At 43.7% G+C, this 25,228-nt stretch overlaps 2 protein-coding genes across 4 annotated transcripts in view; one reads left to right on the top strand and one right to left on the bottom strand.

The window, feature by feature from the left end:
* LOC106567154 (lysine-specific demethylase 9) overlaps window positions 1-5,828 on the top strand; it is an 11,602-nt gene extending 5,774 nt beyond the window's left edge. The window contains exons 4-7 of the mRNA XM_014136139.2: window positions 1,445-1,587; window positions 2,637-2,804; window positions 3,171-3,279; window positions 3,705-5,828. Coding sequence (XP_013991614.1) covers window positions 1,445-1,587; window positions 2,637-2,804; window positions 3,171-3,279; window positions 3,705-4,313 — 1,029 coding nt within the window. The 3' untranslated portion in view covers window positions 4,314-5,828. The remainder of the gene's footprint in view (window positions 1-1,444; window positions 1,588-2,636; window positions 2,805-3,170; window positions 3,280-3,704) is intronic.
* ptn12 (Tyrosine-protein phosphatase non-receptor type 12) lies at window positions 5,673-25,228 on the bottom strand. Of its 3 annotated transcripts, none has more exons than XM_045692217.1 (24): window positions 24,761-25,228; window positions 22,815-22,923; window positions 22,627-22,703; window positions 22,422-22,517; window positions 22,258-22,296; window positions 21,520-21,591; window positions 21,080-21,139; window positions 20,653-20,795; window positions 16,945-17,011; window positions 16,694-16,771; window positions 16,200-16,292; window positions 15,741-15,868; window positions 11,062-11,846; window positions 10,881-10,967; window positions 10,249-10,509; window positions 9,982-10,098; window positions 9,773-9,886; window positions 9,495-9,643; window positions 8,828-8,855; window positions 8,413-8,475; window positions 8,080-8,186; window positions 7,073-7,103; window positions 6,889-6,972; window positions 5,673-6,766 (listed from the first exon to the last, which is right to left on the bottom strand). In XM_045692217.1, exons 1-24 carry the CDS (start codon window positions 24,884-24,886, stop codon window positions 6,705-6,707), a joined length of 2,976 nt encoding a protein of 991 aa, XP_045548173.1. In that variant the 5' UTR covers window positions 24,887-25,228; the 3' UTR covers window positions 5,673-6,704.

Here is a 25,228-nt window from a genome sequence, read left to right as displayed (position 1 = left end):
GCAGGGATGATTTTGTTTAGAATTCACCCTATCGTTAACAGATGTAGTGTCGTTGGGTTCAGTTTACTGGCCTACTGGGTCTTGGAAGTAGTTTAGAACATATATACTGAACAAAAATATAAACGCATCATGCAACAATTTCAAAGATTTTACTGAGTTACAGTTCATATAAGGAAATCAGTCAATTGAAATCAATTCCTTAGAACCTAATCTATTGACTGGGAATACAGATATGCATCTGTTGGTCACAGATACCGTAAAAAAAAATAAAGGTAGGGGCGTGGATCAGAAAACCAGTCAGTATCTGGTGTGACCACCATTTGCCTCATGCAGCGCGGCACATCTCCTTCGCATAGAGTTGATCAGGCTGTTGATTGTGGAATGTGGAATGTTGTCCCACTCCTCTTCAATGGCTGTACATAGTTTCTGGATATTGGCGGGAACTGGAACACGCTGTCGTACACGTCGATCCAGAAAATCCCAAACATGTTCAATGGGTGACATGTCTGGTGATTATGCAGGCCATGGAAGAACTGGGACATTTTCAGCTTCCAGGAATTGTGTACAGATCCTTGCTACATGGGGCCGTGCATTATCATGCTGAAACATGAGGTGATGGTGGCGGATGCCTGGCACGACAATGGGCCTCAGGATTTCGTCACGGTATCTCTGTGCATTCAAACTGCCATTGATAAAATTCAGTTGTGTCTGTTGTCCATAGCTTATGCCTGCCCATACCATAACCTCACTGCCACAATGGCAAATCGCTCACCCACGTGACGCCATACACGTGGTCTGCGGTTGTGAAGCTGGTTGAACATACTGATAATTCTCTAAAACGACGTTGGAGGTGACTTGTGGTAGAGAAATTAACATTAAATTATCTAGCTACAGGTCTGGTGAACATTCCTGCAGTCAGCATACCAATTGTACGCTCCCTGAAAACATGATATCTGTGGCATTGTGTTGTGACAAAACTGCACGTTTTAGAGTGGCCTTTTATTGTCCCTTATACAAGGTGCACCTGTGTAATGATCATGTTGTTTAATCAGCTGCTTGACATGCCACACCTGTCAGGTGGATAGATTATCTTGGCAAAGTAGAAATGCTCACTAATAGGGATGTAAAAAAAATTGTGTGCAACATTTTTGAGTAATATGCTTTTTGTGTGTATGAAACTTTTCTGGGATCGTTTATTTCAGCTCATTAAACATGGGACCAACAATTTACATGTTGCTTTTAGATTTTTGTTTAGTGTACATGGATTCATTTTATGTTTTTGTGCATAGAGTACATATCATTTATGAACAAAGTGAGACAGAAATGGTTGTTACTTGTAATTTCTGTCTCATTGTGGGCATCTTGAATTACTCCAAATCTGCTATGGTTATTACAGTATATATTACAGTTTGTTGCTCTAACCCTCTGTGTCTTGTCCATCCAGATGACCCTGCCTTGGGGCAGTCTCTCCAGCCTGAAGCTGGACTGTCGTTCCCAGAGTGATGATGGACCCATCATGTGGGTCCGGCCGGGCGAGCAGATGGTGCCAACCGCTGACATGCCCAAGTCTCCCTTCAAAAGGCGCCGGTAGATCCCATGACAAGACTTTTATCATAGTAATACATACAGTATAAGCCTATTTATACACTGAGTGTACAAAACATTAAGAACACCTTCCTAATATTGAGTTGTACCCCCCCCCCCCTTTTGACTTCAGAACAGCCTCAATTTGTCAGGGCATGGACTCTACAAGGTGTTGAAAGCGTTCCACAGGGATGCTGGCCCATGTTGACTCCAGTGCTTCCTACAGTTGTGTCAAGTGGGCTGGATGTCCTTTGTGCGGTGGACCATTCTTGATATACACAGGAAACTGTTGAGCTTAAAAACCCAGCAGTGTTGCAGTTCTTGACACAAAACGGTGCGCCTGGCACCTACTACCGTACCCCGTTGTAAGGCACTTAAACTTTTGTCTTGCCCATTCACCCTCTGAATGGCACCCATACACAGTCCATGTCTCAAGAGTCTCCAGGCTTAAAAAAAAGTATTTAACCTTTCTCATCCCCTTCATCTATACTGATTCTAACAAATGGATCACTAGTCACTTTATTAATGCCACTTAAATAATGTTTACATATCTTGCATTACTCACCCCATATGCATATACTGTATTTTATACCATCTATTGCATCTTGCCTATGCCGCTCAGTCATTGCTCATCCATATATGTATATGTACATATTCCTATTCCATCCCTTTACTTAGATTTGTGTGTATTAGGTAGTTGTTGTGGAACTGTTAGATCACTTGTTAGATATTGCTGCGCTGTCGGAACTAGAAGCACAACCATGTGTATGTGATCAATAAAATGTGATTTGATTTGAAGTGGATTTAACAAGTGATCATAACTTTCACCTGGATTCACCTGATCAGTCTATGTCATGGAAAGAGCAGGTGTTCTTAATGTTTTGTACACTCAGTGTAGTTTTCCAGAGTTCAGGATCATTAATTAGTTTAGCTCTACTTGGCTGTTCTAGCCATGATGTAATTTCAGCCTGCATTACCCAGGGTAACTTCGGCTATGCCTCACTGCGGGTGGATGACTGGAGTACTACCTGCTCTCCCTCTCCTCCTTGCAGGTCCATGAATGAGATAAAGAACCTTCACTACCTGCCTAGGACCAGTGAGCCCAGAGAGGTTCTGTTTGAGGACCGGACCAGGGCTCATGCCGACCACGTGGGCCAGAGCTTTGACTGGCAGAGTACCGCAGCAGTGGGTGTGCTGAAGGCTGTGCAGTTCGGAGAGTGGTGGGTTTTTAGTGTCGTTTGGGGAATGATGAGTGTTTATGAAGCGTTTGGCATTCATTCGGCTCTGCTCTCAGCTGCGATGCAGTATGAATGTACTGGTGAAAGAATTCCAGTTTGGGAAGCTTCATCTAGTGTTACTGTTGTCATAAAGGATGCCTGTTAATTGTTATAAACCACTGAGTTTTCCCGATTGTATCAACATTTATTTAGGTGTGATCCATATGTCCGGTGAGCTAACTATTGCGGTGAGCTAACTATTGCGGTGAGCTAACTATTGCGCTGAGCTAACTATTGCGCTGAGCTAACTATTGCGGTGAGCTAACTATTGCGGTGACCTAACTATTGTGACGGTTCTTTGATCAACAGGAGTGAGCGTCCGAGGATAACCAAAGATGCTGTGTGTTTCCACGCGGAGGACTTTAACGATGTGGTCCAGAGGCTGCAGCTGGATCTGTACGAGCCCCCCGTGTCTCAGGTAGGAACTGAGCTCTCATTGAACCTTGAACATGTTAAGGTGACGCATGATTCTTCTCTGTGTGGGATGATAGCTGGTCAAATGTCAGATTTTAATGCAGAAAGCTTCAGCGGAGATGACATAATATGCCATTTAGTGAGTTAGTTTAGAGCTTTAATTAGCAGAACGAGAGGCTTAATTTTGGCCACAGAGAATGACCAGACCTGTATGATCTTCATTTTCAAGAGTTCGTAGTGTTGACCTTGATACCAGACACGTCAGGCTTACTTTTTATGTTTGGGAAGGATCAGGATTAAAAAAGGTCTATGGCCGAAAAACGTTGACACAGTGAACAACATGGTGTTTGTGGGAGTAATCCTTGTTTTACAATGAGGAGAAATTAGGAGGATCAGGTAGGCCTACCCATAATCCTCATCTCCCTGCAGTGTGTCCAGTGGGTGGACGATGCCAAGCTGAACCAGCTGAGGCGGGAGGGCATCCGCTATGTCCGCGTGCAGCTGTGTGACGACGACATTTACTTCATCCCCCGTAACGTCATTCACCAGTTCAAGACTGTCTCGGCAGTCTGCAGCCTGGCCTGGCACATCCGCCTCAGACAGTACCATGAGGAGAAGGACGGGGGGGAGCACGCCCAGCACAAGCCCAACGACCAGAACATAACATCAGGTAAAATCTTTTCATCCTCCCTCTCCCCGGCCCAGTCAAATGCCAAAGTGCTCCACTGCGCTGGTCCAGCACAGAGAGACAGGACCCAGGGAGGGGTGGCCAAGACAGAGGAACCAGTGTTTCAGAAGCCTGTTACTCCACCCAGAGAGCCCCAACCAGCCCCTCCTCAGCCTGCCAAGTCTGCCCACCTGCGACCTCCATACCCGGGCATCAGCCCCCTGCCACCTGTCTCTTCTGGTTCTAACCCCCCCACACTGGAGCCCAGGCTTCCACAGGCCCTGGTCCGTCCTCCCCCTGGTCTAAACTACAACTCCCCCCGACCCCACCATGATGTACAGCGTCACTGCCCCCCTGACTTCCTAAAATGACCTCCGCTCCCCTTTACTCCTTTACCTACTTTACCCTCTGAGGTAGAGGAGCTTATTTAAAGGAGTGCAACTGTGTGCATTTATGACTGACATTCCTATGTAAAAAAAAAAAAAATTTAAAGGATTTTCTTTTTTCTTCTTGAAATTGAACTTTTTCCTTTTAAATTATTCCGACTATAATGTATTATTTTTATGTGTAAATGCAGTTTGAGACAAGCCCAGATTTTTTTTCTCTCAGCCGAAGTGTGTAATTTAAATTTAGAAACATTTGTCAGAAAAAAAGTGTCAGTGTTGTTTTATGTTTGTTTTAGTAACTGAAACTTAGATCCCTCTGGGGAGTTAATTAACTTTTTTCATGAGTTACCGAAGCAACTCGCTTTACCGGTCAAGATAGAGTACCATGGTATATATCATGTACACTGCCTAATTGGTTTTTAAAGGACATGTTTTCCCATCTCAAAAGGTTAAATAAAATATATATATATATATAGTAAGTGCCTATTAAGTGCAAAATAAAGGGACAGGGTTGACCGTAACAGGGTTGACGATTTCATCTTAAGTCAGCCATAAATCCCCTCCTGACAGGGGAGATGAAAAAGTATTGTTTACAACAGGGAGTGGCAATTGAATGCAAGTTTTCACCACATTTTAAAACATCCTAGCCTGTCTATCAATGGATTCAGGGTTGTCACCTGCTTTAAAAACGACAATTTGATTATTAGATGTTCAATGTTTCTTTTGAAAAAAAGTTTTAAAAAGGAATAGTTTCATCAGATTAAAACTGGAGTTCAGTTTACGTAACGGGGTCGACCTTAAAATGAGGGACAGACAAAGAAACCTCTAATCACATGAAATAAATATATGAAATAAATATAATAATTCTCAGAAATGACTTTGTCATAGCAACAAAATAACAAGGGCTTTACAATTATGGTGAAAACTTGGAGAAAGTATGGGGTTAAGTGGGTTAAAATCTCCCTGAAAGTGACAGAGGGTTGATGGAGGGACATGTCAAAATGCTGAATTTTAGCACTTTAGTAAGTCTTTATTCATCTAAAAAAAAACTGATTTATTGAATTCTCCATATTGTCTATATTAAAGGGCACTTATTTGAATATAAAAGGATTTAACAAATTCTGTATTGGTGCACATTTTCTACTTAAAATATTTAGTGGAACGACCCAGCTATGGTTTCTTTTGAGCTTTGTCATATTCTGCAGCGGTGTGGAGTGTGGCTGATGACCAAGGCATGCTATGTGTCGTGTTAATACAAATAATTACTGTTGTTGATGTTTGTATCTTAATTAATTCAATATTATAATTTTTTTTACTATGTTGTGTAACAAAAAGTCAAGACAGTTTTTTGGGGTAAAAATAATAAGTTACATTTAATAGAATTATGTTATTAAAAGTGTGATCAGTCATGTAAATTGAGTTGAAAACACACAATGGAATGCATCAACTTTTCCTGTGTTTTAAAATAAATAAATAACTGTATGCCTGTTATGTATGAAACAACTGAGTGGCATTACTTTTGTAAGCATTATAGAGAAGAAATCAGTGATCCTCATCAATGGGTAAATTTACAGCAATAGGTCTTGGCTTTGCTTTCAAATTATAGCCCGTATAGAAAACACATCCACCAACTTACACACACAATGAACGTGATGTATGTACAGTATCTGTCTTATCTCACACCTCCACGAAAAATATTACCGGTACAAATATATTTATCCTAAAAATAGTTGTCCCATCGTGGTGGGTAACATTCACACTGAACAGTGCAGGTGTAGATCTAGCTTTTGTCTGGATCAAAAGTAGACTACACAAACAAACAACATCAAACAGCATGTAAAACTATCTGGATATAACATGCATCAAGTGTTAACAACAATTCAAAGTACCTAACAGCATTTGACCAGGCAAAATAGTCAAAAGTAGCCCTCTCTTAAACATATTTATCAACTCATCCATCCTTTGCCAACATGTAATTGCGTTTTTCGCAACCACAGTACAATCAATTTGTCATGAATAGCAGGTGGTTCTGTTAAAAAAAGCTCATCAGAGGTTGATCACCGGGCTGTAACAGCAGTTTGAGAAACCGTGTTTGTGTCCTTCCAGAATCGATGCAGAGGGAGAATGCTACAGTACAGTATGTCATCCTCCATGTCTGCGTGGAATACTCTTCCTTCACACTGATAATTCCTCTGGGAACAGTCACTGGTCTCATTTGATAATGACACAGGAGTTGGCAAAACAGCACCAACAGGCCTGGGACCAGGCTATCACTGGTTCAGTTGAGTAGCCGGTATCGACTAGCCACATGCAGGGTTCCAGCCCTGTGATCTCAGGACAGTGGCCAGACATGTCCAGCTTTGTTGACCGGCTGTCTTAAAACCACGTCTCAGGGTGAGTCCTCGGCCCTTTAGGCTTCACAAAACGACTCCCAAATCCTGGAGAGAACAGACTTTGTGAGACTGTTTGTGATTCTTTATGATACTTTGAGAGACTTTTGAATGAAAATGACTATTGATGGTTAATGAGATTTGCATGGATCTCTTTTGAGAATGCTTACCAAATTTGAACATGGATGATGAGGCAGAGGCACCATTAGGAGGTGATCCAGAGTGGGTTGTTGCTGGTGGGGGGGCTGTCTTTGCTGTGGGTTGGAAGAATGTGTTACTATTTTAGCTAGTAGAGGTACACTAGAGGTGGGGGGGATGTATGTTCCAGGCAGCAGATCCAGATCTGTTACTTACGTTTCTGTCTGTGCTTGAAGAACTTCAGGCTCTGAAAAAGAAAAACCGAGACTGCTGGCTTTAGATGATAAGACACAGCTGGAGAGTGGGGTAAGTTAAGACAAAGGGGGAAGTAGAGCCACACATTTTTCTAGGAAACCATACACATAATTAAGTCTGAAGGAAGAAACCACATTGAAAAAGTGGCAAGCAAGTTATGTCCAAAAAACAGATTTTCACCAAGTCAAATTCATTTGGGTTAAATGTTTCATGATGCTTGTATCTAAACCAAAGGAGATCATTTAAATATTGTTCTATACATCAGTTGTGGTCTCCATAAGCTTCAATATGAGGTCTTAAAGCTAGCATGGAAGTGCATCATTTTATCTGTGTGGGCTAATATAGTCAAAGAAAATTGCCTTGAGGTAAGTTGAGCCAATGGCAAGTTACGAAAACGTAAGTGTTTTCTTCGCAGGCATAATGCAAGGCATTATTGCTAGGATATGAGGTAACAACAAGGCCTGAAAATGTGAAGGGTTTCAAAAAAGTACAACGTGTTTTAGTGTTAAGCCTAAAATTATTAAAAGACAAAAAAGTGATTGTGATTGTGTTGAATTGTGTTTGGGAAACAAAGATAGACATGGTTTTAAAAAGGTAGTGGTGTTTCATTCAGTTCAGAAATTTGTAGGAGGCTTAACTTACCATGTCTCGTGGCTCAACTTACCCTATACCTGAGGTATGTTGAGGCAAGAGACCACTTTATGGACCAGCTATGTTTTAAAAACTGTCATTTTTACATGAATTCTGATTATTTCTAGGGTTACACGACATCCTGAAATATATGTACATATCTTTGTTAGTATTATTTCAATATTTCCTTTGACAGAGATGAATGTAGAAAATGGCTCAATTTACCCCCCTCTCCCCTACTCAAATAATAGCACAGTAAAGAAACACCAGATCCTCCATTTTTTTAACCAATAGATCAAGTCTGTCAGTTACTGTAATTCTATGTACATAGCCATTACCTTTGTTCTAGACATGCTCTTCCCACTGTTCATGTCTGATTTGTTGTCAGTAGTCCCAGAGCTGGTTGAGTTGCTGTTGACCACAGGCTGCTGATGCTCCATCTCAGCTAAGAAACAGTCATCAGATGTTTCACAGTTAGGGAACCATTTTTTTAAAGTTAAATTCAATATCATCAAGAGTCATCACTATATGGGAATAGGGCGGATGGTTGGATTACTGTGATTTACTCTTAATAAGGAGAGAGATCTGATTTACATGGGGCCTGTGTGCAGTTAGTCAGACAGAGTTGATAGTTGTAATCGGGGGTCTACGTTCTGTGCGTTGCAACTCACCACTTCCTCCTGTCGCCAAGGCCACAACGGCTGGAGCAACCAGATGAACAGTCGTCAGGTGCTCTGCACAGGAAACAGACGGAATAATCAACATACATTTTGTCTCAAACATCAGATAGCTCAATACCACCCTCCAGTGGCTTGAAAGACTACCTCCAATCTTTTCACTGACATTATGGCTCATCATCTTGACTTCTATTTTGGTAGGTGCAGCATTATGACTCAATTCAATGATCCCTATTAGGGCATTTTATTGTGTAAGGGAGTAGAGCCCAGAGCAACCATTTTAAGTAGACGGAAGTTGACTTAGTCTTTGTCAACTCCAAACAGACAGACTTGACCGATAGCAGAAGAAGGAAAACACACCAAAAAAGACAGATGGCTTTTCTCAGCCAATACTGTGAGAATAGCTTACCTTTCCGTGAACTCTTCGCCCGGACACTCTGAGTGAACAATTTACAGTGTTGTGTTAATGTACTAAAGTATAAACGACAACTGGAACATCTGAGTCATAGCATGAATCACAAGGAAGACAAAAAATGCTTAGTGATTTTTATATCTCACAGGGGCATTTAGGAAGATGAGGTAATCTATGGCACAAAGGGGTGGGTGGCAGTATCCTGTTCTAGATGTAACCATTGAATACACATGACTGTTAGAGTAAGAGACTGTAAGAGATTGTGAGTCGCACTGTCAGGTAGTGTGACCAGAGCCATGTATTTAGAGAGTTGGGCCGTTGAGGTTTCTGCATTATGATGCATTTACATGACTACAACATTCTACGGCAGCCATGTTGGCTCCACATTGAACATTCTATGGCAGCCATGTTGGCTCCCCATTTAACATTCTATGGCAGCCATGTTGGCTCCCAATTAACATTATATGGGGACTATTTCAATTCTGCTAAGTAACTGAATGTCTAGAATTAGAACAATATTCAAAATTCTAAAAGTAAAAGGCCCAACTCTCTAAATATGGGTGAGACCATAGAAATATAATTACAAGAACCATCCCCATTGGAGTATAATTATTTCTATGAGGGTGTCTCTTTATAGCCTTCACAGCTACAGCATGTCTGCTACCTTGCTCCGATTCATGATTCCATCCAGGAATCTTTTGGGTTGGGAGTTCCCCGACCACTCTGAGGACGTACCGATCCTCTGCTGTGTGGTTGTGGTCTGGCTGCTCAGACTATGCAGGCAGGGCGTGCTGTTTTGATCAAATGCAACTGCCCAAACAGTAGAACGTCAGATTAGTACACAGTAGATTCATTACGTCGATTGAGACAGAGTTTACACACAGAGTCGTTTACATGTTTATGAATTCTGTCCGGAGGGTTAACATTGACAGCAGCACTCACATGATGATGATGATGATTGCGAAGGTGGCGGTGATGAAGAGATGTGCTCACCGTCCTGCATGACCACGATGAAGGATTCTGGGGTTCTCTCAGGTAGCGGGGGAGTCAGTCTCTCTGATCATTCACAAGAAAGCAAACAAGTCAGTGAGGACCCCTCATTATAGAAAAAGTTACATTGAAAGCATAAAATGGGTGTCACTTTTGCTTACCTGGAGGTGAGAGAGTAGGGACCAGAGGGTAGGGAGGGGGAGGAGGAAGGTTTATAGATGTACAGGGAGCAGGATCCGAAGATACAACTAGGGCAGGAACTGTAACCAGGGGTGATACTGTAATGGGAAAAGGCCAGAGATATAGATTAAAATCATATGGCGTTTTGTGACTATCCCGGTAATATTTTGTAATATTTTTTCATGAACAATCAATAAAAAAAGACCTCTTTATTATTCTGAGAAAAAATACATCTTTGACAAATGTACCTGAGAGTGTTGTCATTTTAACTTTTAAGCTCCTGCTCCTCGTCCAAGATCTCTTCTCCACCAGAGCTGGTGTGTCCCCTATACGGCCACACCATTCTGAGGATGTTCCAATCCTGCTGTCCTTTGGCCTGTCCTGGACCATCTTCTCTACAGGGACTGAGAGGGGAGGGAAGACAGGAGTGCTCCTACCGGCATCGTTGGCCAACACAAAGGACTCTGGCGTTCTCTCTGGCAGTGGAGGGATAGGCGTCAGGGGACTCCCTATGGGGGAAATTAGGTTGAGAGGAAATGCATGTTCGAGTGCTTATCAAGAAGAGCTTATAAACAGTGTTATGAGTGCCTTTACAGGCCCTCCGCTCACCATTCCTCCACTCACCATTCTTCCACTCACCATTCCTCCACTCACCATTCTTCCACTCACCATTCCTCCACTCACCATTCTTCCACTCACCATTCTTCCACTCACCATTCCTCCACTCACCATTCCTCCACTCACCATTCTTCCACTCACCATTCTTCCACTCACCATTCCTCCACTCACCATTCTTCCACTCACCATTCCTCCACTCACCATTCCTCCACTCACCATTCCTCCACTCACCATTCCTCCACTCACCATTCCCCCCACTCACCATTCCCCCCACTGAGGGCCTCAGCTTCAGCATTAGAAGGGAGGATGATTTCTAACATCTTAGGTTTAGAGATGTTATCCGAGCGCTCTGAGGGGCACAGGAAGATATTTTTTAGCCCTCCAAATAATTTGTTGGAATATGTTAATCTCACATTTTAAACAGGAAGCATGTCAAAATTCACCTGCACCAGCAGCCAGTATATATGATTCAGCAGTTCTCTCAGGTAATGGAGGTGGACTGTCTTCGTCTGAAGAAACTGCACCTGGGGCAGCGTTGGTGGTGGTGAGGGCGAGGGCTGGCAGCTCCATCAGCTGGCTGTTAAGGGTCAGACTGGGTCCATTGAAACAGGGGTTCTCTGTCCACTGGCTCAGTGGAGCCTGCTCCTCCTCATCATCAGACCCTCTGGGATCCTCAGCAGCTAGGGGTGAGTCAGGCCCAAAGTAGGGGTCCTCCATGGTGAGACAGAGGGGGTTGGAGAATAAGTCCACAGGAAGCACTGGTATTACCAGTGGGGTGATCTCTCCATCCATCTTCACCTTCTCATGCTCCATGGCTATCTGAGAGAACTCCTGAGTCCTGAGTGCCTGAGGGGTTATGATGGGGATACTGGGGCTGGGCTCTTGTCTCAGGTCCTGGCTGGTGGGCAGGTTAGCAGGCTGTGTGTGTAGGAAATAAGGTCTCGGGTAATTAGGCTGTGTCGGTGGCGGGTATGGTGGTCTCTGATTGACGGCCATGTTATTGGGCTGTTTCTTGCGGGGTTGTGGTTTCTGGTTCACAGTCTGTGTTGGTAGGGAGTATGGTCTCTGCTGTTCCCTCTGACTGTCCCTAGCTCTCAGAGCATTGAGGATGGCTGAGGGGGAGCACTTAGCCGCGTCACACAGTGGGTCAACATGCACTTCTGGGGCAAAGAAGGCCACTGGTACGGCGTGATTGGATATCTCATCAGGCTCCTCGCTCTCTGGGTGCCTGGAACAAAATAGGAGTTATCCAGACATTTTATTGAAGTAAGGCCACTGGAGGCATTTTTCTCTATACCCTAATTGGCTATTGTGATATACACTATACAGTGCATTCGGAAAGTATTCAGACCACTTAACTTTTTCCACATTTTGTTACATTACAGCCTTATTCTAAAATGGATTGTTTATTTTCTTACTCACAATACTCCATAAGGACAAATACCCAATACCCCTTCACCCCAGTCTGAGGTTCTGAGCGCTCTGGAGCAGGTTTTCATCAAGGATCTCTATGTACTTTGCTCCGTTCATCTTTCCCTCGATCCTGACTAGTCTCACAGCCCCTGCTCCTGAAAAACATGCCCACAGCATGATGCTGCCACCACCATGCTTCACCGTAGGAATTGTGACAGTTTTCCTCTAGACGTGACGCTTGGCATTCATGCCAAAGAATTCATTCTTGGTTTCACCAGACCAGAGAATCTTGTTTCTCATGGTCTGAGAGTGCTTTAGGTGCCTTTTGGCAAACTCCAAGTGGGCTATCATGTGCCTTTTACTGAGGAGTGGCTTCCGTCTGGCCACTCCACCATAAAGGCCTGAATGGTGGAGTGCTGCAGAGATGGTTGTCCTTCTGGAAGTTTCTCCCATCTCCATAAAGGAACTTGTGGGGTTCTTGGTCACCTCCCTGACCAAGGCCCTTATCCCCGATTGCTCATTTTGGCATTGTGGCCAGCTCTAGAAAGAGTCTTGGTGGTTCCAAACTTCTTCCATTTAAGAATGATGTAAGCCACTGTGTCTTTGGGGAATGTAAATGCTGCTGCCTTGACACAATCCTGTCTCAAAGCTCTACGGAAAATTCCTTTGACTTCATGGATTGTTTTTTTCTCTGACATGCACTGTCAACTGTAGGACTGTCAGTTAGGATCACCAATTTATTTTAAGAATGTGAAATGTCAGAATAATAGTAACGAGAATGATTTATTTCAGCTTTTATTTCTTTCATCACATTCCCAGTGGGTCAGAAGTTTACGTACACTCAATTAGTATTTGGTAGCATTGCCTTTAAATTGTTTAACTTGGGTCAAACATTTCGGGTAGCCTTCCACAAGCTTCCCACAATAAGTTGGGTGAATTTTTGGCCCATTCCTCCTGACAGAGCTGGTGTAACTGAGTCAGGTTTCTAGGCCCCCCTGCTCGCACACACTTTTTCAGTTCTGCCCACAAATTTTCTATAGGGTTGAGGTCAGGGCATTGTGATGGCCACTCCAATACCTTGACTTTGTTGTCCTTAAGCCATTTTGCCACTACTTTGGAAGTATGCTTGGGGTCATTGTCCATTTGGAAGACCCATTTGCGACCAAGCTTTAACTTCCTGACTGATGTCTTGAGATGTTGCTTCAATACATCCACACAATTTTCCATCCTCATGATGCCATCTATTTTGTGAAGTGCACCAGTCCCTCCTGCAGCATAGCACCCCCACAACATGATGCTGCCAGCCCCGTGCTTCACGGTTGGGATGGTGTTCTTCGGCTTGCAAGCCTCCCTCTTTTTCCTCCAAACATAACGATGGTCATTATGGCCAAACAGTTCCATTTTTGTTTCATCAGACCATAGGACATTTCTCCAAAAAGTATGATCTTTGTCCCCATGTGCAGTTGCAAACCGTAGTCTGGCTTTTCTATGGTGGTTTTGGAGCAGTGGCTTCTTCCTTGCTGAGCGGCCTTTCAGGTTATGTCGATATAGGACTCATTTACTGTGGATATAGATACTTTTGTACCTGTTTCCTCCAGCATCTTCACAAGGTTCTTTGCCGTTGTTCTGGGATTGATTTGCACTTTTTGCACCAAAGTACGTTCATCTCTAGGAGACAGAATGTGTCTCCTTCCTGAGCGGTATGACAGCTGCGTGGTCCCATGGTGTTTATACTTGCGTACTATTGTTTGTACAGATGAACGTGGTACCTTCAGGCGTTTGGAAATTGCTCCCAAGGATGAACCAGACTTGTGGAGGTCTACAATTTGTTTTTTGAGGTCTTGGCTGATTTATTTAGATTTTCCCATGATGTCAAGCAAAGAGGCACTGAGTTTGAAGGTAGGCCTTGAAATACATCCACAGGTACACCTCCAATTGACTCAAATTATGTCAATTAGCCTATCAGAAGCTTCTAAAGCCATGACATCATTTTCTGGAATTTTACAAGCTGTTTAAAGGCACAGTCAACTTAGTGTATGTAAACTTCTGACCCACTGGAATTGTGATACAGTGAATTATAAGTGAAATAATCTGCCAGTAAACAATTGTTGGAAAAATGACTTGTGTCATGCACAAAGTAGATGTCCTAACTGACTTGCCAAAACTATAGTTTGTTAACAAGAAATTTGAGGAGTGGTTGAAAAACAATTTTTAATGACTCCAACCTAGGTGAATGTAAACTTCCGACTTCAACTGTATGTAAAGAAGGTATTTCAGTTTTTTTATTTTAAATTTGCAAACTTTCTGACAACCTGTTGTTGCTTTGTCATTATGGTGTATTTTGTGTAGATTGATGAGGACATTTTTCATTTAATCCAGTTTAGAATATTGCTGTAATTTAACAAAATGTGGAAAAAGTCAAGGGGTCTGAATATTTTCCGAATGCACTGTACATACAAAAGTATGTGGACACCCCTTTCAAATTAGTGGATTTGTCTACTTCAGCCACACCCGTTGCTGACAGGTGTATGAAATCGAGCACACAGCCACACAATCTCCTTAGACTAACATTTGCAGTAGAATGGCCTTACTGAAGAGCTCAGTGTATTTCAAAGTGGGACTGTCATAGGATGCCACCTTTCCAACAAGTCAGTTTATCAAATTTCTGCCCAGGCAGAGCTGTTCCGGTCAACTGTAAGTGCTGTTATTGTGAAACTGAAACATCTTGGAGAAACAACGGCTCTGCTGCGACGTGTTAGGCCCCCAAAGCTCACAGAACGGGACCAGTGAGTGCTGAAGCACGTAGCATGTAAAAATGCTCTGTCCTCAGTTGCAACACTCACTACCAATTTCCAAACTGCCTCTGGAAGCAACGTTAACACAAGAACTGTTCGTCGGGAGCTTCATGAAATGGGTTTCCTAAGATCACCATGCACAATGACAAGCATTGGCTGGAGTGGTGTGAAGCTCGCCGCCATTGGGCTCATGTGCAGTGGAAATGCCATCTGGCAGTCCCACTGACAAATCTGGATTTGGCGGATGCCAGGAGAATGCTACCTGTAAGGTTTGGTGGAGGAGGAATAATGGTCTGGGGCTATTTTTCCTGGTTTGGGCTAGGCCCCTTAGTTCTAGTAAAGGGAAATCTTAACGTTACATCGTACGATTACATTCTAGACGATTCTGTGCTTCCATCTTTGTGGAAACAGTTTGAGGAAGGCCCTTTCCTGTTCCAGAATGACAATGCCCCTGTGCACAAAGCAAGGTCCATACAGAAATAGTTTGCCGAGATTGGTGTGGAGGAACTTGACTGGCCTGCACAGAGCCCTGACCTCAACCCCATCATACACCTTTGAGATGAATTGGAATGCTGACTGAGAGCCAGGCCTAATCGCCCAACATCAGTGCCCGATCTCACTAATGCTCTTGTGGCTGAATGGAAGCAAGTCCCTGCAGCAATATTCCAACATCTAGTGAAAAGCCTTCCAAGAAGAGTGGAGGCTGTTATAGCAGCAAAGGGGAGGACCAACTCCATATTAATGACCATGATTTTGGAATGAGTTGTTCGTCGAGCAGGTGAGCACATACTTTTGGTCATGTAGTGTATTTTGCTATAGAGATATGCTTCAAGGTTTACAGTAATGCACCGTGAAAAAAACTTTAATTGTCAGATCTATGGTTGATGGGTGGGAAAGTCTTTACTGTGCTGTACCTGTGCATTGTCTGTGGTTCCATTTTAGGCTGGGGCTCAGGTTCTGGTTCCTGTTCAGCTTCAGACTCCTCACTGAGGTCAGAGAGCTCACTGTCACTGGCTGTAGGGGGTGAGGGGGCCGCTGGCACCTAAACAGTTCAACAGAGTTGCATGCTTAATCACTCCCCCTCTGAGACAGTATTTACATAAAACACAGATCACTGGTCGTAGTCTGTTTTGCTGTGTTCCTCTGCCTGTGGTTTAACTGTTGCTACCACGTAACCAAACAGCCAGCCTGGTTCCCCTAGCAAGAGTCTTTGTCCGTGTTTGAAGTAGACTACATAACAGACGAACTGCGCAGAATCCCGGATCTACAAATCACCTTTCATCCCAAATAACTACTCATTAGGTGAACAAAATCAGTGATTCTGCGCCTCGCCTTGCTCAAACTGATCCCCTCAAACACGCTGTCTGTCTCACCTCCTCTGTACAGGAGGGGGGGACTGGTGCCATGGACTGCAGGTACTTCTCAAACAGGAACTTGATGGTTCTGTACAGTAGCTCGTACTGTTCCTGTAGTTAAACACAAAACCAGTTCTGTTAGTGTTCAATCGATCCCTTATCAGTTGCCACGGCAAGATATTATTGTGAAGCATTCCAACAAAATAGTCATGAGAGATTGCACATGGGGAGTTGCTACAAACATTAGAGATTGCTAAAAATATGTGGCTCTACTTGTTACAGATTAAGGCTTTGAGTGGGTTGGCATCAGATAATGTGGAGCTACTGACCTTGTGATAATAGCTCAGATAGAGGCATGTCACACTGTTTGTATGTGCTGTATGTGATTATGCTAAAATAGCACTATGAAGTGAAAACACACACTCAGTCCTAAAAAAGCCTGTCACAACGGATGTGTTGATGCATGTGGTTATATGTAAAACCCTATGAAGAATACGAAGCGAGAACACTACCTTGGTCTGAACCACAGAAGGCCTCTGTGTTCTCATGTCTTTGACCAGGTCAAAGATGTTGAAGTCTTCTGTGAGCAGCTGGAAGTTAACACAAAGGCGTCGGTAATGATCAGTAAGGTGACACATACAGTTACAGAAACGGTATCTTTCAGTATAGCACGACATAGATACAGTAGTCTTTGGTCCTCTGCTCGCACTCTGGTTCGGAGGAGATGGTACTGTATAGGGTAGGGCAGGTACAGTTATCTCACCTGTGTTTTCACCAGGTTCCAGGTATAGTCGATGGCACACAGTGCTCCTGTTCTTCCACAGCCAGCACTGCAGGGACAAACAGGAAGAAAACAAGGTTAACCTAAAATACAGTACATTAATTAAGAACCACAAACAAGTACAATATACATTCATTTTTGATAGTACAAACTCTTTTCACCTAGCGTGATGAAAAGCCTTGCTGAGCTATTAATGTGTAATAGCGCTTTAGCACCCCAACCTGCAAACAGCAGTGTATGTGAGTGTACACAGTGTGAGCATTCACTGCACTGCAGGCTGCTATTAACGCCCTGGCTGTCAACACTGTCAGCTCTGATCTGGCACATACATTCTGCTGCCTGTCCCTGCAGGCCTGGTCCTTCCTGCTCCTGGCCCACACAGCCTAACTGACAGATAGACCGTCAGACTCTACTCAACAGCTCAGGTACAGTTGAAGTTGTAAGTTTACATACACTTAGGTTGGAGTCATTCAAACTCGTTTTTCAACCACTCCACAAATTTCTTGTTAACAAACTATAGTTTTGGCAAGTCGGTTAGGACATCTACTTTGTGCATGACACAAGTCATTTTTCCAACAATTGTTTACAGACAGATTATTTCACTTATAATTCACTGTATCACAATTCCAGTGGGTCAGAAGTTTACATACACTAAGTTGACTGTGCCTTTAAACAGCTTGGAATATTCCAGAAAATGATGTCATGGCTTTAGAAGCTTCTAATAGGCTAATTGACATAATTTGAGTCAATTGGAGGTGTACCTGTGCATGTATTTCAAGGCCTACCTTCAAACTCAGTGCCTCTTTGCTTGACATCATGGGAAAATCGAAATAAATCAGCCAAGACCTCAGAAAAAAAATTGTAGACCTCCACAAGTCTGGTTCATCCTTGGGAGCAATTTCCAAACGCCTGAAGGTACCACGTTCATCTGTACAAACAATAGTACGCAAGTATAAACACCATGGGACCACACAGCTGTCATACCGCTCAGGAAGGAGACACGTTCTGTCTCCTAGAGATGAACGTACTTTGTTGCAAAAAGTGCAAATCAATCCCAGAACAACGGCAAAGGACCTTGTGAAGATGCTGGAGGAAACAGGTACAAAGTGTCTATATCTACAGTAAAATGAGTCCTATATCGATATAACCTGAAAGGCCGCTCAGCAAGGAAGAAGCCACTATCACAAAACCTCCATAAAAAAGCCAGAATACGGTTTGCAACTGCACATGGGAACAAAGATCGTACTTTTTGGAGAAATGTCCTATGATCTGATGAAACAAAAATAAAACTGTTTGGCCATAATGACCATCGTTATGTTTGGAGGAAAAAGATGAAGGCTTGCAAGCCGAAGAACACCATCTCGACCGTGAAGCATGGGGCTGGCAGCATCATGTCAGCATCATGTTGTGGGGGTGCTTTGCTGCAGGAGGGACTGGTGCACTTCACAAGAAAATGGCATCAGGAGGAAGGAAATTGTGTGGTTGTATTGAAGCTACATCTCAAGACATCAGTCAGGCAGTTAAAGCTTGGTCGCAAATGTGTAAAGGGGTGCGTAACCGGTGGCAGGGAAGTCAGACACAGGAGAGCAGAACTTGGTAATAGCCGGAGCAGTTTAATAGCAAAACCAACGGCATAAAAATAACAAGATATGGGTACAAAACCCGTCGCGCACCAATCAACACGTGCACAAGCACTTACAATAAACAATCCCACACAAAGACATGGGGGGAACCGAGGGTTAAATACACAACAAGTGATTGAGGGAATTAAAACCAAGTGTGAGGAAAAACAAAACAAAACACATGGAAAATTAAAGTGGATTGATGATGGCTAGAAGACTGGCGACGCCGAGCGCCGCCCGAACAAGGAGAGGACCCAACTTCGGCGGAAGTCGTGACAAAATGGGTCTTCCAAATGAACAATGATTGACCCCAAGCATACTTCCAAAGTTGTGGCAAAATGGCTTAAGGACAACAAAGTCAAGGTATTGGAGTGGCCATCACAAAGCCCTGACGTCAATCCTATAGAAAATTTGTGGGCAGAACTGAAAAAGCGTGTGCGAGCAAGGAGGCCTAGAAACCTGACTCAGTTACACCAGCTCTGTCAGGAGGAATGGGCCAAAATTCACCCAATTTATTGTGGGAAGCTTGTGGAAGGCTACCCGAAATGTTTGACCCAAGTTAAACAATTTAAAGGCAATGCTACCAAATACTAATTGAGTGTATGTAAACTTCTGACCCATTGGGAATGTGATGAAATAAATAAAAGCTGAAATAAATCATTCTCGTTACTATTATTCTGACATTTCTCATTCTTAAAATAAAGTGGTGATCCTAACTGACCTAAGACAGATAATTTTAACTGGGATTAAATGTCAGGAATTGTGAAAACTGAGTTGAAATGTATTTGGCTAAGGTGTATGTAAACTTCCGACTTCAACAGTAGGTGATATGAGGGCAGCCCAGTCTCCCGTGGAGAGTGAACTGTTCCAAGGAAAACGTGTGTAAGCAGATCTGTAATTTCATACGGTAATACTTTCCTATCCTCAATCCCGCCCGTGGGTCAACTGACTGAGTAGAGAGGAGAGCATGGGTCTATGGCACGGGCATGCCTGATGCCTATGACTGAACATTCCGTTCCTGGTGGTTCATCTATCTGTGATGCCTCCTGTAAACCACGCCTGGATGTCAGCCTGGTACACGGACACTTCTATTCACTGACTACTGAAGTGTAATACCATCTGACTGGGGTAAATCATCTCTCGCAATTGGGCCTAAAATGGGGTGCTAAAGAGTGTCTATCATAGTCTTATTATAGAGAACAGAGAGAGGGGATAACGTGTCTTGTGGAAAACTCCTGATGCATTTGAGGATGTATCTGTTGAGTCTTCTTTCTGGAGTGTCATGCAACACTTGACTCAAGCCTATGACAAACACGTTGAGCAACTTTCAAAGAGGAGGCCTGTCGCCACCGATGGAATTTCCGTGTGTCACTGTGGTCATAGTATGGAAAAAAAGTGCTGTTCTCTCTCGTGTCTTACTCACGAAAGTCAGTCAACAGAGTTATTAAAGGAGGACAGGGTTGAAAAACACAAAATCACCACTAGGCCCTCAGATAAGCAACGGACTTACAATAGGTTACCTTTTCACTCCACGTGGCTTACAGTGCTAAGTACATTTGAGTTAATGTGTTAGCTGTAACCATGGCCAGAGACAGTAAGAGAAAAGGAAAATATATACGAGTGTTTGTTGTAACACCCACTGTCGCCTGATGGCCATCCGCCCACAAACACTTCCTGTCTGTGTGTCTAAGAGAAGAGGGAGGTGCCTGAGCATAAAGGGGTCTACAACAGGAGGCCCACAAGAATGTGTTCCACCTACGGAACAATGACTATTTCATGAGAAAGGACCCCACAGCATCATAGATAGAGATATATGACTGCCTAGCATTAGATGCAAAGGGAACCTAACTTTCTGTGCTTTGAGATGGTTTATTGTGTCTCCGTATCAGACAATGATTCATACACACAGTACACAGTTAACTTAAAGTATGGTGTGATTCAGTGTGTGTGTGTGTGTGTGTGTGTGTGTGTGTGTGTGTGTGTGTGTGTGTGTGTGTGTGTGTGTGTGTGTGTGTGTGTGTGTGTGTGTGTGTGTGTGTGTGTGTGTGTGTGTGTGGGGAGAGCTGACCTGCAGTGGATACAGATGGGTACATCCTCATGGGCCTGGTAAGCTCTCATATCCTGCAGGAGCTCCAGGATTGGAGGGATGGTGTCTGGGACACCGTGGTCCGGCCAGTTGATATAGTGCAGCTGTCTCAGGGTACGACTCCACTAAGGGACAAACAACAAAGTTCAATGTTAACACAGACAGAGAGACACACCAGGAGACCTGTGTACTCACACGGGGCTTCCTGTTTACCCCTCCCTCATGTGATGTTAGTTTTGAGGGGATTTATTACTCACATAGTCGGCACCAAAGTATACTACAATTCCACCCACAAAATATTCCATCACAACTTTGCGTTTTTAAGCATTTATGTCCGCAGATTCTATCCATGATAGTTTCTAATTAAAGCTGCATCTCAGTTTATAGTAAGGGTATAAACAGTACTTACATTGCGGTAGGTCACTCTTAGGTTCCTGCTCACATAGTCTCCTTTACTCTCCTCTGAGTCCTGTACACAAACACACAGAGTTGTCAGTTCAGCATTATTTTTCACACAGAAAACCTGCAGACGCTAGTCTATTTAACCTGAGAATGACATTAGTATACTACATTTACTTGACACGTGAGTGATTATCAATGTTTAGGCATATTTCAGGCATGTTTGAGGAAAACCCCAGAAATTAGAATCCCATAGCAAAAATACTAAGCACATCAACATATTTTTTAAGTGCCTGTATCTGGATTTTCAAAGGTTGCATTCATCTACCATTCATGACTACTGATCACTGTAGTGTAGATAACCTAGTTATGGTTAAGAGGCCATTTGACCAACCAAATCAGGAAGTGGTCAGAGAGCGAGAAAGAGAGAGGAAGTAGTCTACAACTCACGCAGTAAATTGTAAACGGGTCACACACAAAAGGTTCCTCTTGTTTCTTTGGCCAGTAGCGCTCACACTTTTTCTACAAAAGAGTAACACAAACAGTCTTCAGTGCGCATAAAGCCACAACACTGACCATTTTAATAACACACTACTTAAGTAGTTTACTTTACTATTTATATCTTTGACAACTTTTACTTCACTACATTCCTAAAGAAAATAATGTATTTTTTACCCCATACATTTTCCCTGTCACCCAAAAGTACTCATTACATTTTGAATGCTTAGCAGGACAGGAAAATGGTTACATTCACACACTTATCAAGACAACATCCCTGGTCATCCTACTGCCTCTGATCTGGTTGACTCACTAAACACAAATGCTTAGTTTGTAAATTATGTCTGAGTATTGGAGTGTGCCCCAGGCTATCCGTAAATTAAAAAAACAAGAAAATTGTGTCGTTTGCTTAATATAAGGATTTTTTTATTATTCATACTTTTACTTTTGATATTAAGTATTTTACTTTTACTTTTTACTTTTACTTTTGATATTTAAGTATATTAAAACCAAATACTTTTAGACTTATACACAAGTAGAATTTTACTGGGTGACTTTCACTTTTACTTGATTCATTTTCTATTAAGGTATCTTTACTTTTACTCAAGTATGACAATTGGGTACTTTTTCCACCACTGAGTGTAATAATAGAGAAGTGTATAGTGTACATGAGCATAGAGAGTGACTTACCCTGCCCATCTCAAACTCCCTGCAAACCATCACTATGACCTGATAGAAGACAAGATCACCATCAGTCCATCAGTACACCAACCCCACCAGAGAAAGAGAGACAGGGGGAGAGAGAGACAGACAGACAGACAGACAGACAGACAGACAGACAGACAGAGTTGTACCTCTGTTTTGTACTCCCAGAGCATCCTCCAGAAGTCCAGCACGGTGTGGGGAAGAGGGCCCTGAGTGGCAATGTAGGCCCTGGCCCCTGACACTCCCTGGGGGTACGCAGTGCAAAGTGTCACACACTTGTCCACCTGGAACTCTGCTGCAAATACTCTTCTATTGTACAATCTAGTATACCAGGACAAAGTCCCATCACCCTACCTTGATGAAGCTGGCATTGATGTAGTCGTTATCGTTCTTGGAGGTGGTAAGGGATAGCTTCACTCTGCTGTGGTCAACTGAGGGGAAATGAGGATGGTAATTGTAGTGAGATGTAGTAGTGAAAAGTTATAGTGAGTACTGCATAAATATACCACTTCAAACCACTTTAACGGTAAAAGCTGACTTACAGGGAACAATGTCCTTGTATCGGTTCTTCTTCACGTTCTCCTGCTTATCTGCTATCTTTGTGGGGTAGGTTTTGTCAGTGCGGTATTTGGTGGACTGGCGTTTGAGCCTCTGCAACACAGGGAAGTGAGGCAAATATTAGAGAACACAACACGTATGTTTGCATGTGAAGGAGGGAAGGGGTTATCTCAGTCTGGCTAACACTTCGATCTATGTGGCTAAATGTGAGGGTGTCTAATTACCTTGTTCCTCTGGGGAACTGGAAGTAAGTAGCCATACAGACAATGAGGTTGCAGTTGTCACAGTTCCCATGTCTGAGTTTAGTAACTGCCCACCATGGTTTGTATTTACAGTTCTCTTCAGTGTTAATTAAGAGGAGAGACAGTTGAGCTGCAATAAGTTGTCACTCCTCCCTTGAGCTAAATTCAGTGTTATAGTCACACCCTGTACACTCTGTGGGTAACACTGTGACACCACTGCTACTGCCAAAGCTTTTTATCAGCTCTGGCATGGCTCAAACGTACAGACATTAGCTTACTGGAAACAGCCCTAGTCACAGACTAAGAGAGGACTTCCAGTCATCAGTGACTCCATTCCAATTAGTAGTGAATGAGTGACACTCCAAATAAAGTGTCCCTTCCTGGTCCTCTGTATCTCAAACACACTGGTCTTTTTGTTCAGGCCCAGTTCTCACAGACAGCCCTAACACAAGGCTGATGCAGAGCAGGCCGGGAGCAGACATCTGCACCCTGCAGACCATAGAGCTCTTTTTGTTCCACAAGGAAGTGATGTGAGCTCTGTTCCCCCGGGTGGTCAGGACGGCAGGGGCATGACACAAGTGCGGCATGCGGAGAGAGAGGAGAGGAGAGTAGGCCCAACACCCTCAGTCACAGAGGTGTCACTCCTCACCATGGCGATGGTCCACAGGTGATGCCATCCATGGGAACAGGACCATGGGGTGGCCCGAGGCAGAGTTGGTCACACTTTATCTGGATAGTCCAGATTTTCCATCTGTAGATGCACTGCAGATTGTCATACTATCAACAAACTGTTGATAAGAAACTGCTTGCTAAGATTATGGTTAGGTAAGGGTTAGAGCTAAGGGTAAGGGTAAGGGTTAGGGTTAGAGCTAGGGTTAGTAGTTAGTTGAAATGTTACTAACAGTGTGTAGAGCGTCTACAGATGGACTCTCCAAATAAAGTGTTACTGCAGAGTTTTAGTTTTAGTGATTGATGTCATCGTGTATACGCTGCCTACTAACAGGCTTCTGTCATAACCATTTGCCTTTGTAGCGCAAGCGTCAGTCAGTCACTGTGAGTGCGCGTGTCTGCGTGCGTGTGTTTAAGCGAGTGTGCGCGTGTGTGTGTGTGTGTGTGTGTGTGTGTGTGTGTGTGTGTGTGTGTGTGTGTGTGTGTGTGTGTGTGTGTGTGCAGGGTGGGTGATGGTGGAAGGGGGGCTCGTTCTACATCAATAACATTGCATTTGCCTGTAGATCTCCTTCCTTGTATGGGGGCCTTGAGAAACAGGCAGCAGTGCAGTAAGAGGAAGCTAATAAGCAGTCGTCGGGGACTGACTGACAACCCATACAGAAACAGCACAACATACAGTAAATAGTATGTCTCTCCTCTGAGCATGACGTTCTTTTGTACAATTCTTCTTGGGACATTGACAGAGTTCTGTTCAGTGGAATGAAACAGTTTGGCTTATCACAACAGCACTCTATGTCCGCCCACACTCACATCAAAACAAATACACTCACACACACAGTTCTCTCTAAGCTTAGACAAACTGTAAACATTCAGCATCACAGCAGAGGTAAAGACGGCACCACTCCAACGCCAACAGAGTTAACCCACTTGTTGATAAAGTGAGACAGCTCGGAACCCGTCCCGTGTCTGAGAGAGGAGCCCCGCTGTAACAGAGTGATCAAATAAAGAGAAGAACTCACCAAGAACTCCCCGGTGAAGCCACTCTCCGCCTCCTCCACCTCAGCCTCCTTGCTCTCCACTTGAGCCAGGAAGCCCCTCAGTATCCAGGCTTGCTGCTCCATGGCTGGCCTGCTGGGGCTTGGCATGTGCTGCTGCTGCTGCCTGGCATGTCAGGACACACAGGGCCACTGGGCCATGGAGGGGAGGCCCTCTGTCTGGGGCCTGGGGGTGTCTCTGCTCCAAGCGGCCTGGGGTACTACCCTACAGCAGTTAGTATCACACTGAGGATGAGGGACTATGCTAAAGCACAAGGCACTTCTGTCAGAGCTGTCTTCAGTTTCGAGGAAACAGCAGCAGCGAGTTAACAGGCTCTGTGGTCAGATTAAAAATATCACCGCGCCCCCTAGTCTCTCTCTCACTGGGTCCTAGAGCGAGCCCTGTTCAGGAAGCACCTCAGCAGGGTGTGTGTGAGGGAGAGAGAAAGAGAG

This window comes from Salmo salar, chromosome ssa13 (genome assembly GCF_905237065.1).
Source record: "Salmo salar chromosome ssa13, Ssal_v3.1, whole genome shotgun sequence".
Classification (NCBI taxonomy): Eukaryota; Metazoa; Chordata; class Actinopteri; order Salmoniformes; family Salmonidae; genus Salmo; species Salmo salar.
This window is presented reverse-complemented; position numbering and strand designations above follow the sequence as displayed.

Bases quoted from the DNA above. Each gene is read 5' to 3' on its own strand.
- ptn12 (XM_045692217.1), bottom strand. From the start codon at position 24,886: ATGCCAAGCCCCAGCAGGCCAGCCATGGAGCAGCAAGCCTGGATACTG. The intron at 22,704-22,814 runs GTAAGTCAGCTT...ATTTCCCCTCAG, and splicing joins ATACAAGGACATTGTTCCCT to TTGACCACAGCAGAGTGAAG. The intron at 10,968-11,061 runs GTGAATTTTGAC...TGTGCCCCTCAG, and splicing joins TATACTGGCTGCTGGTGCAG to AGCGCTCGGATAACATCTCT.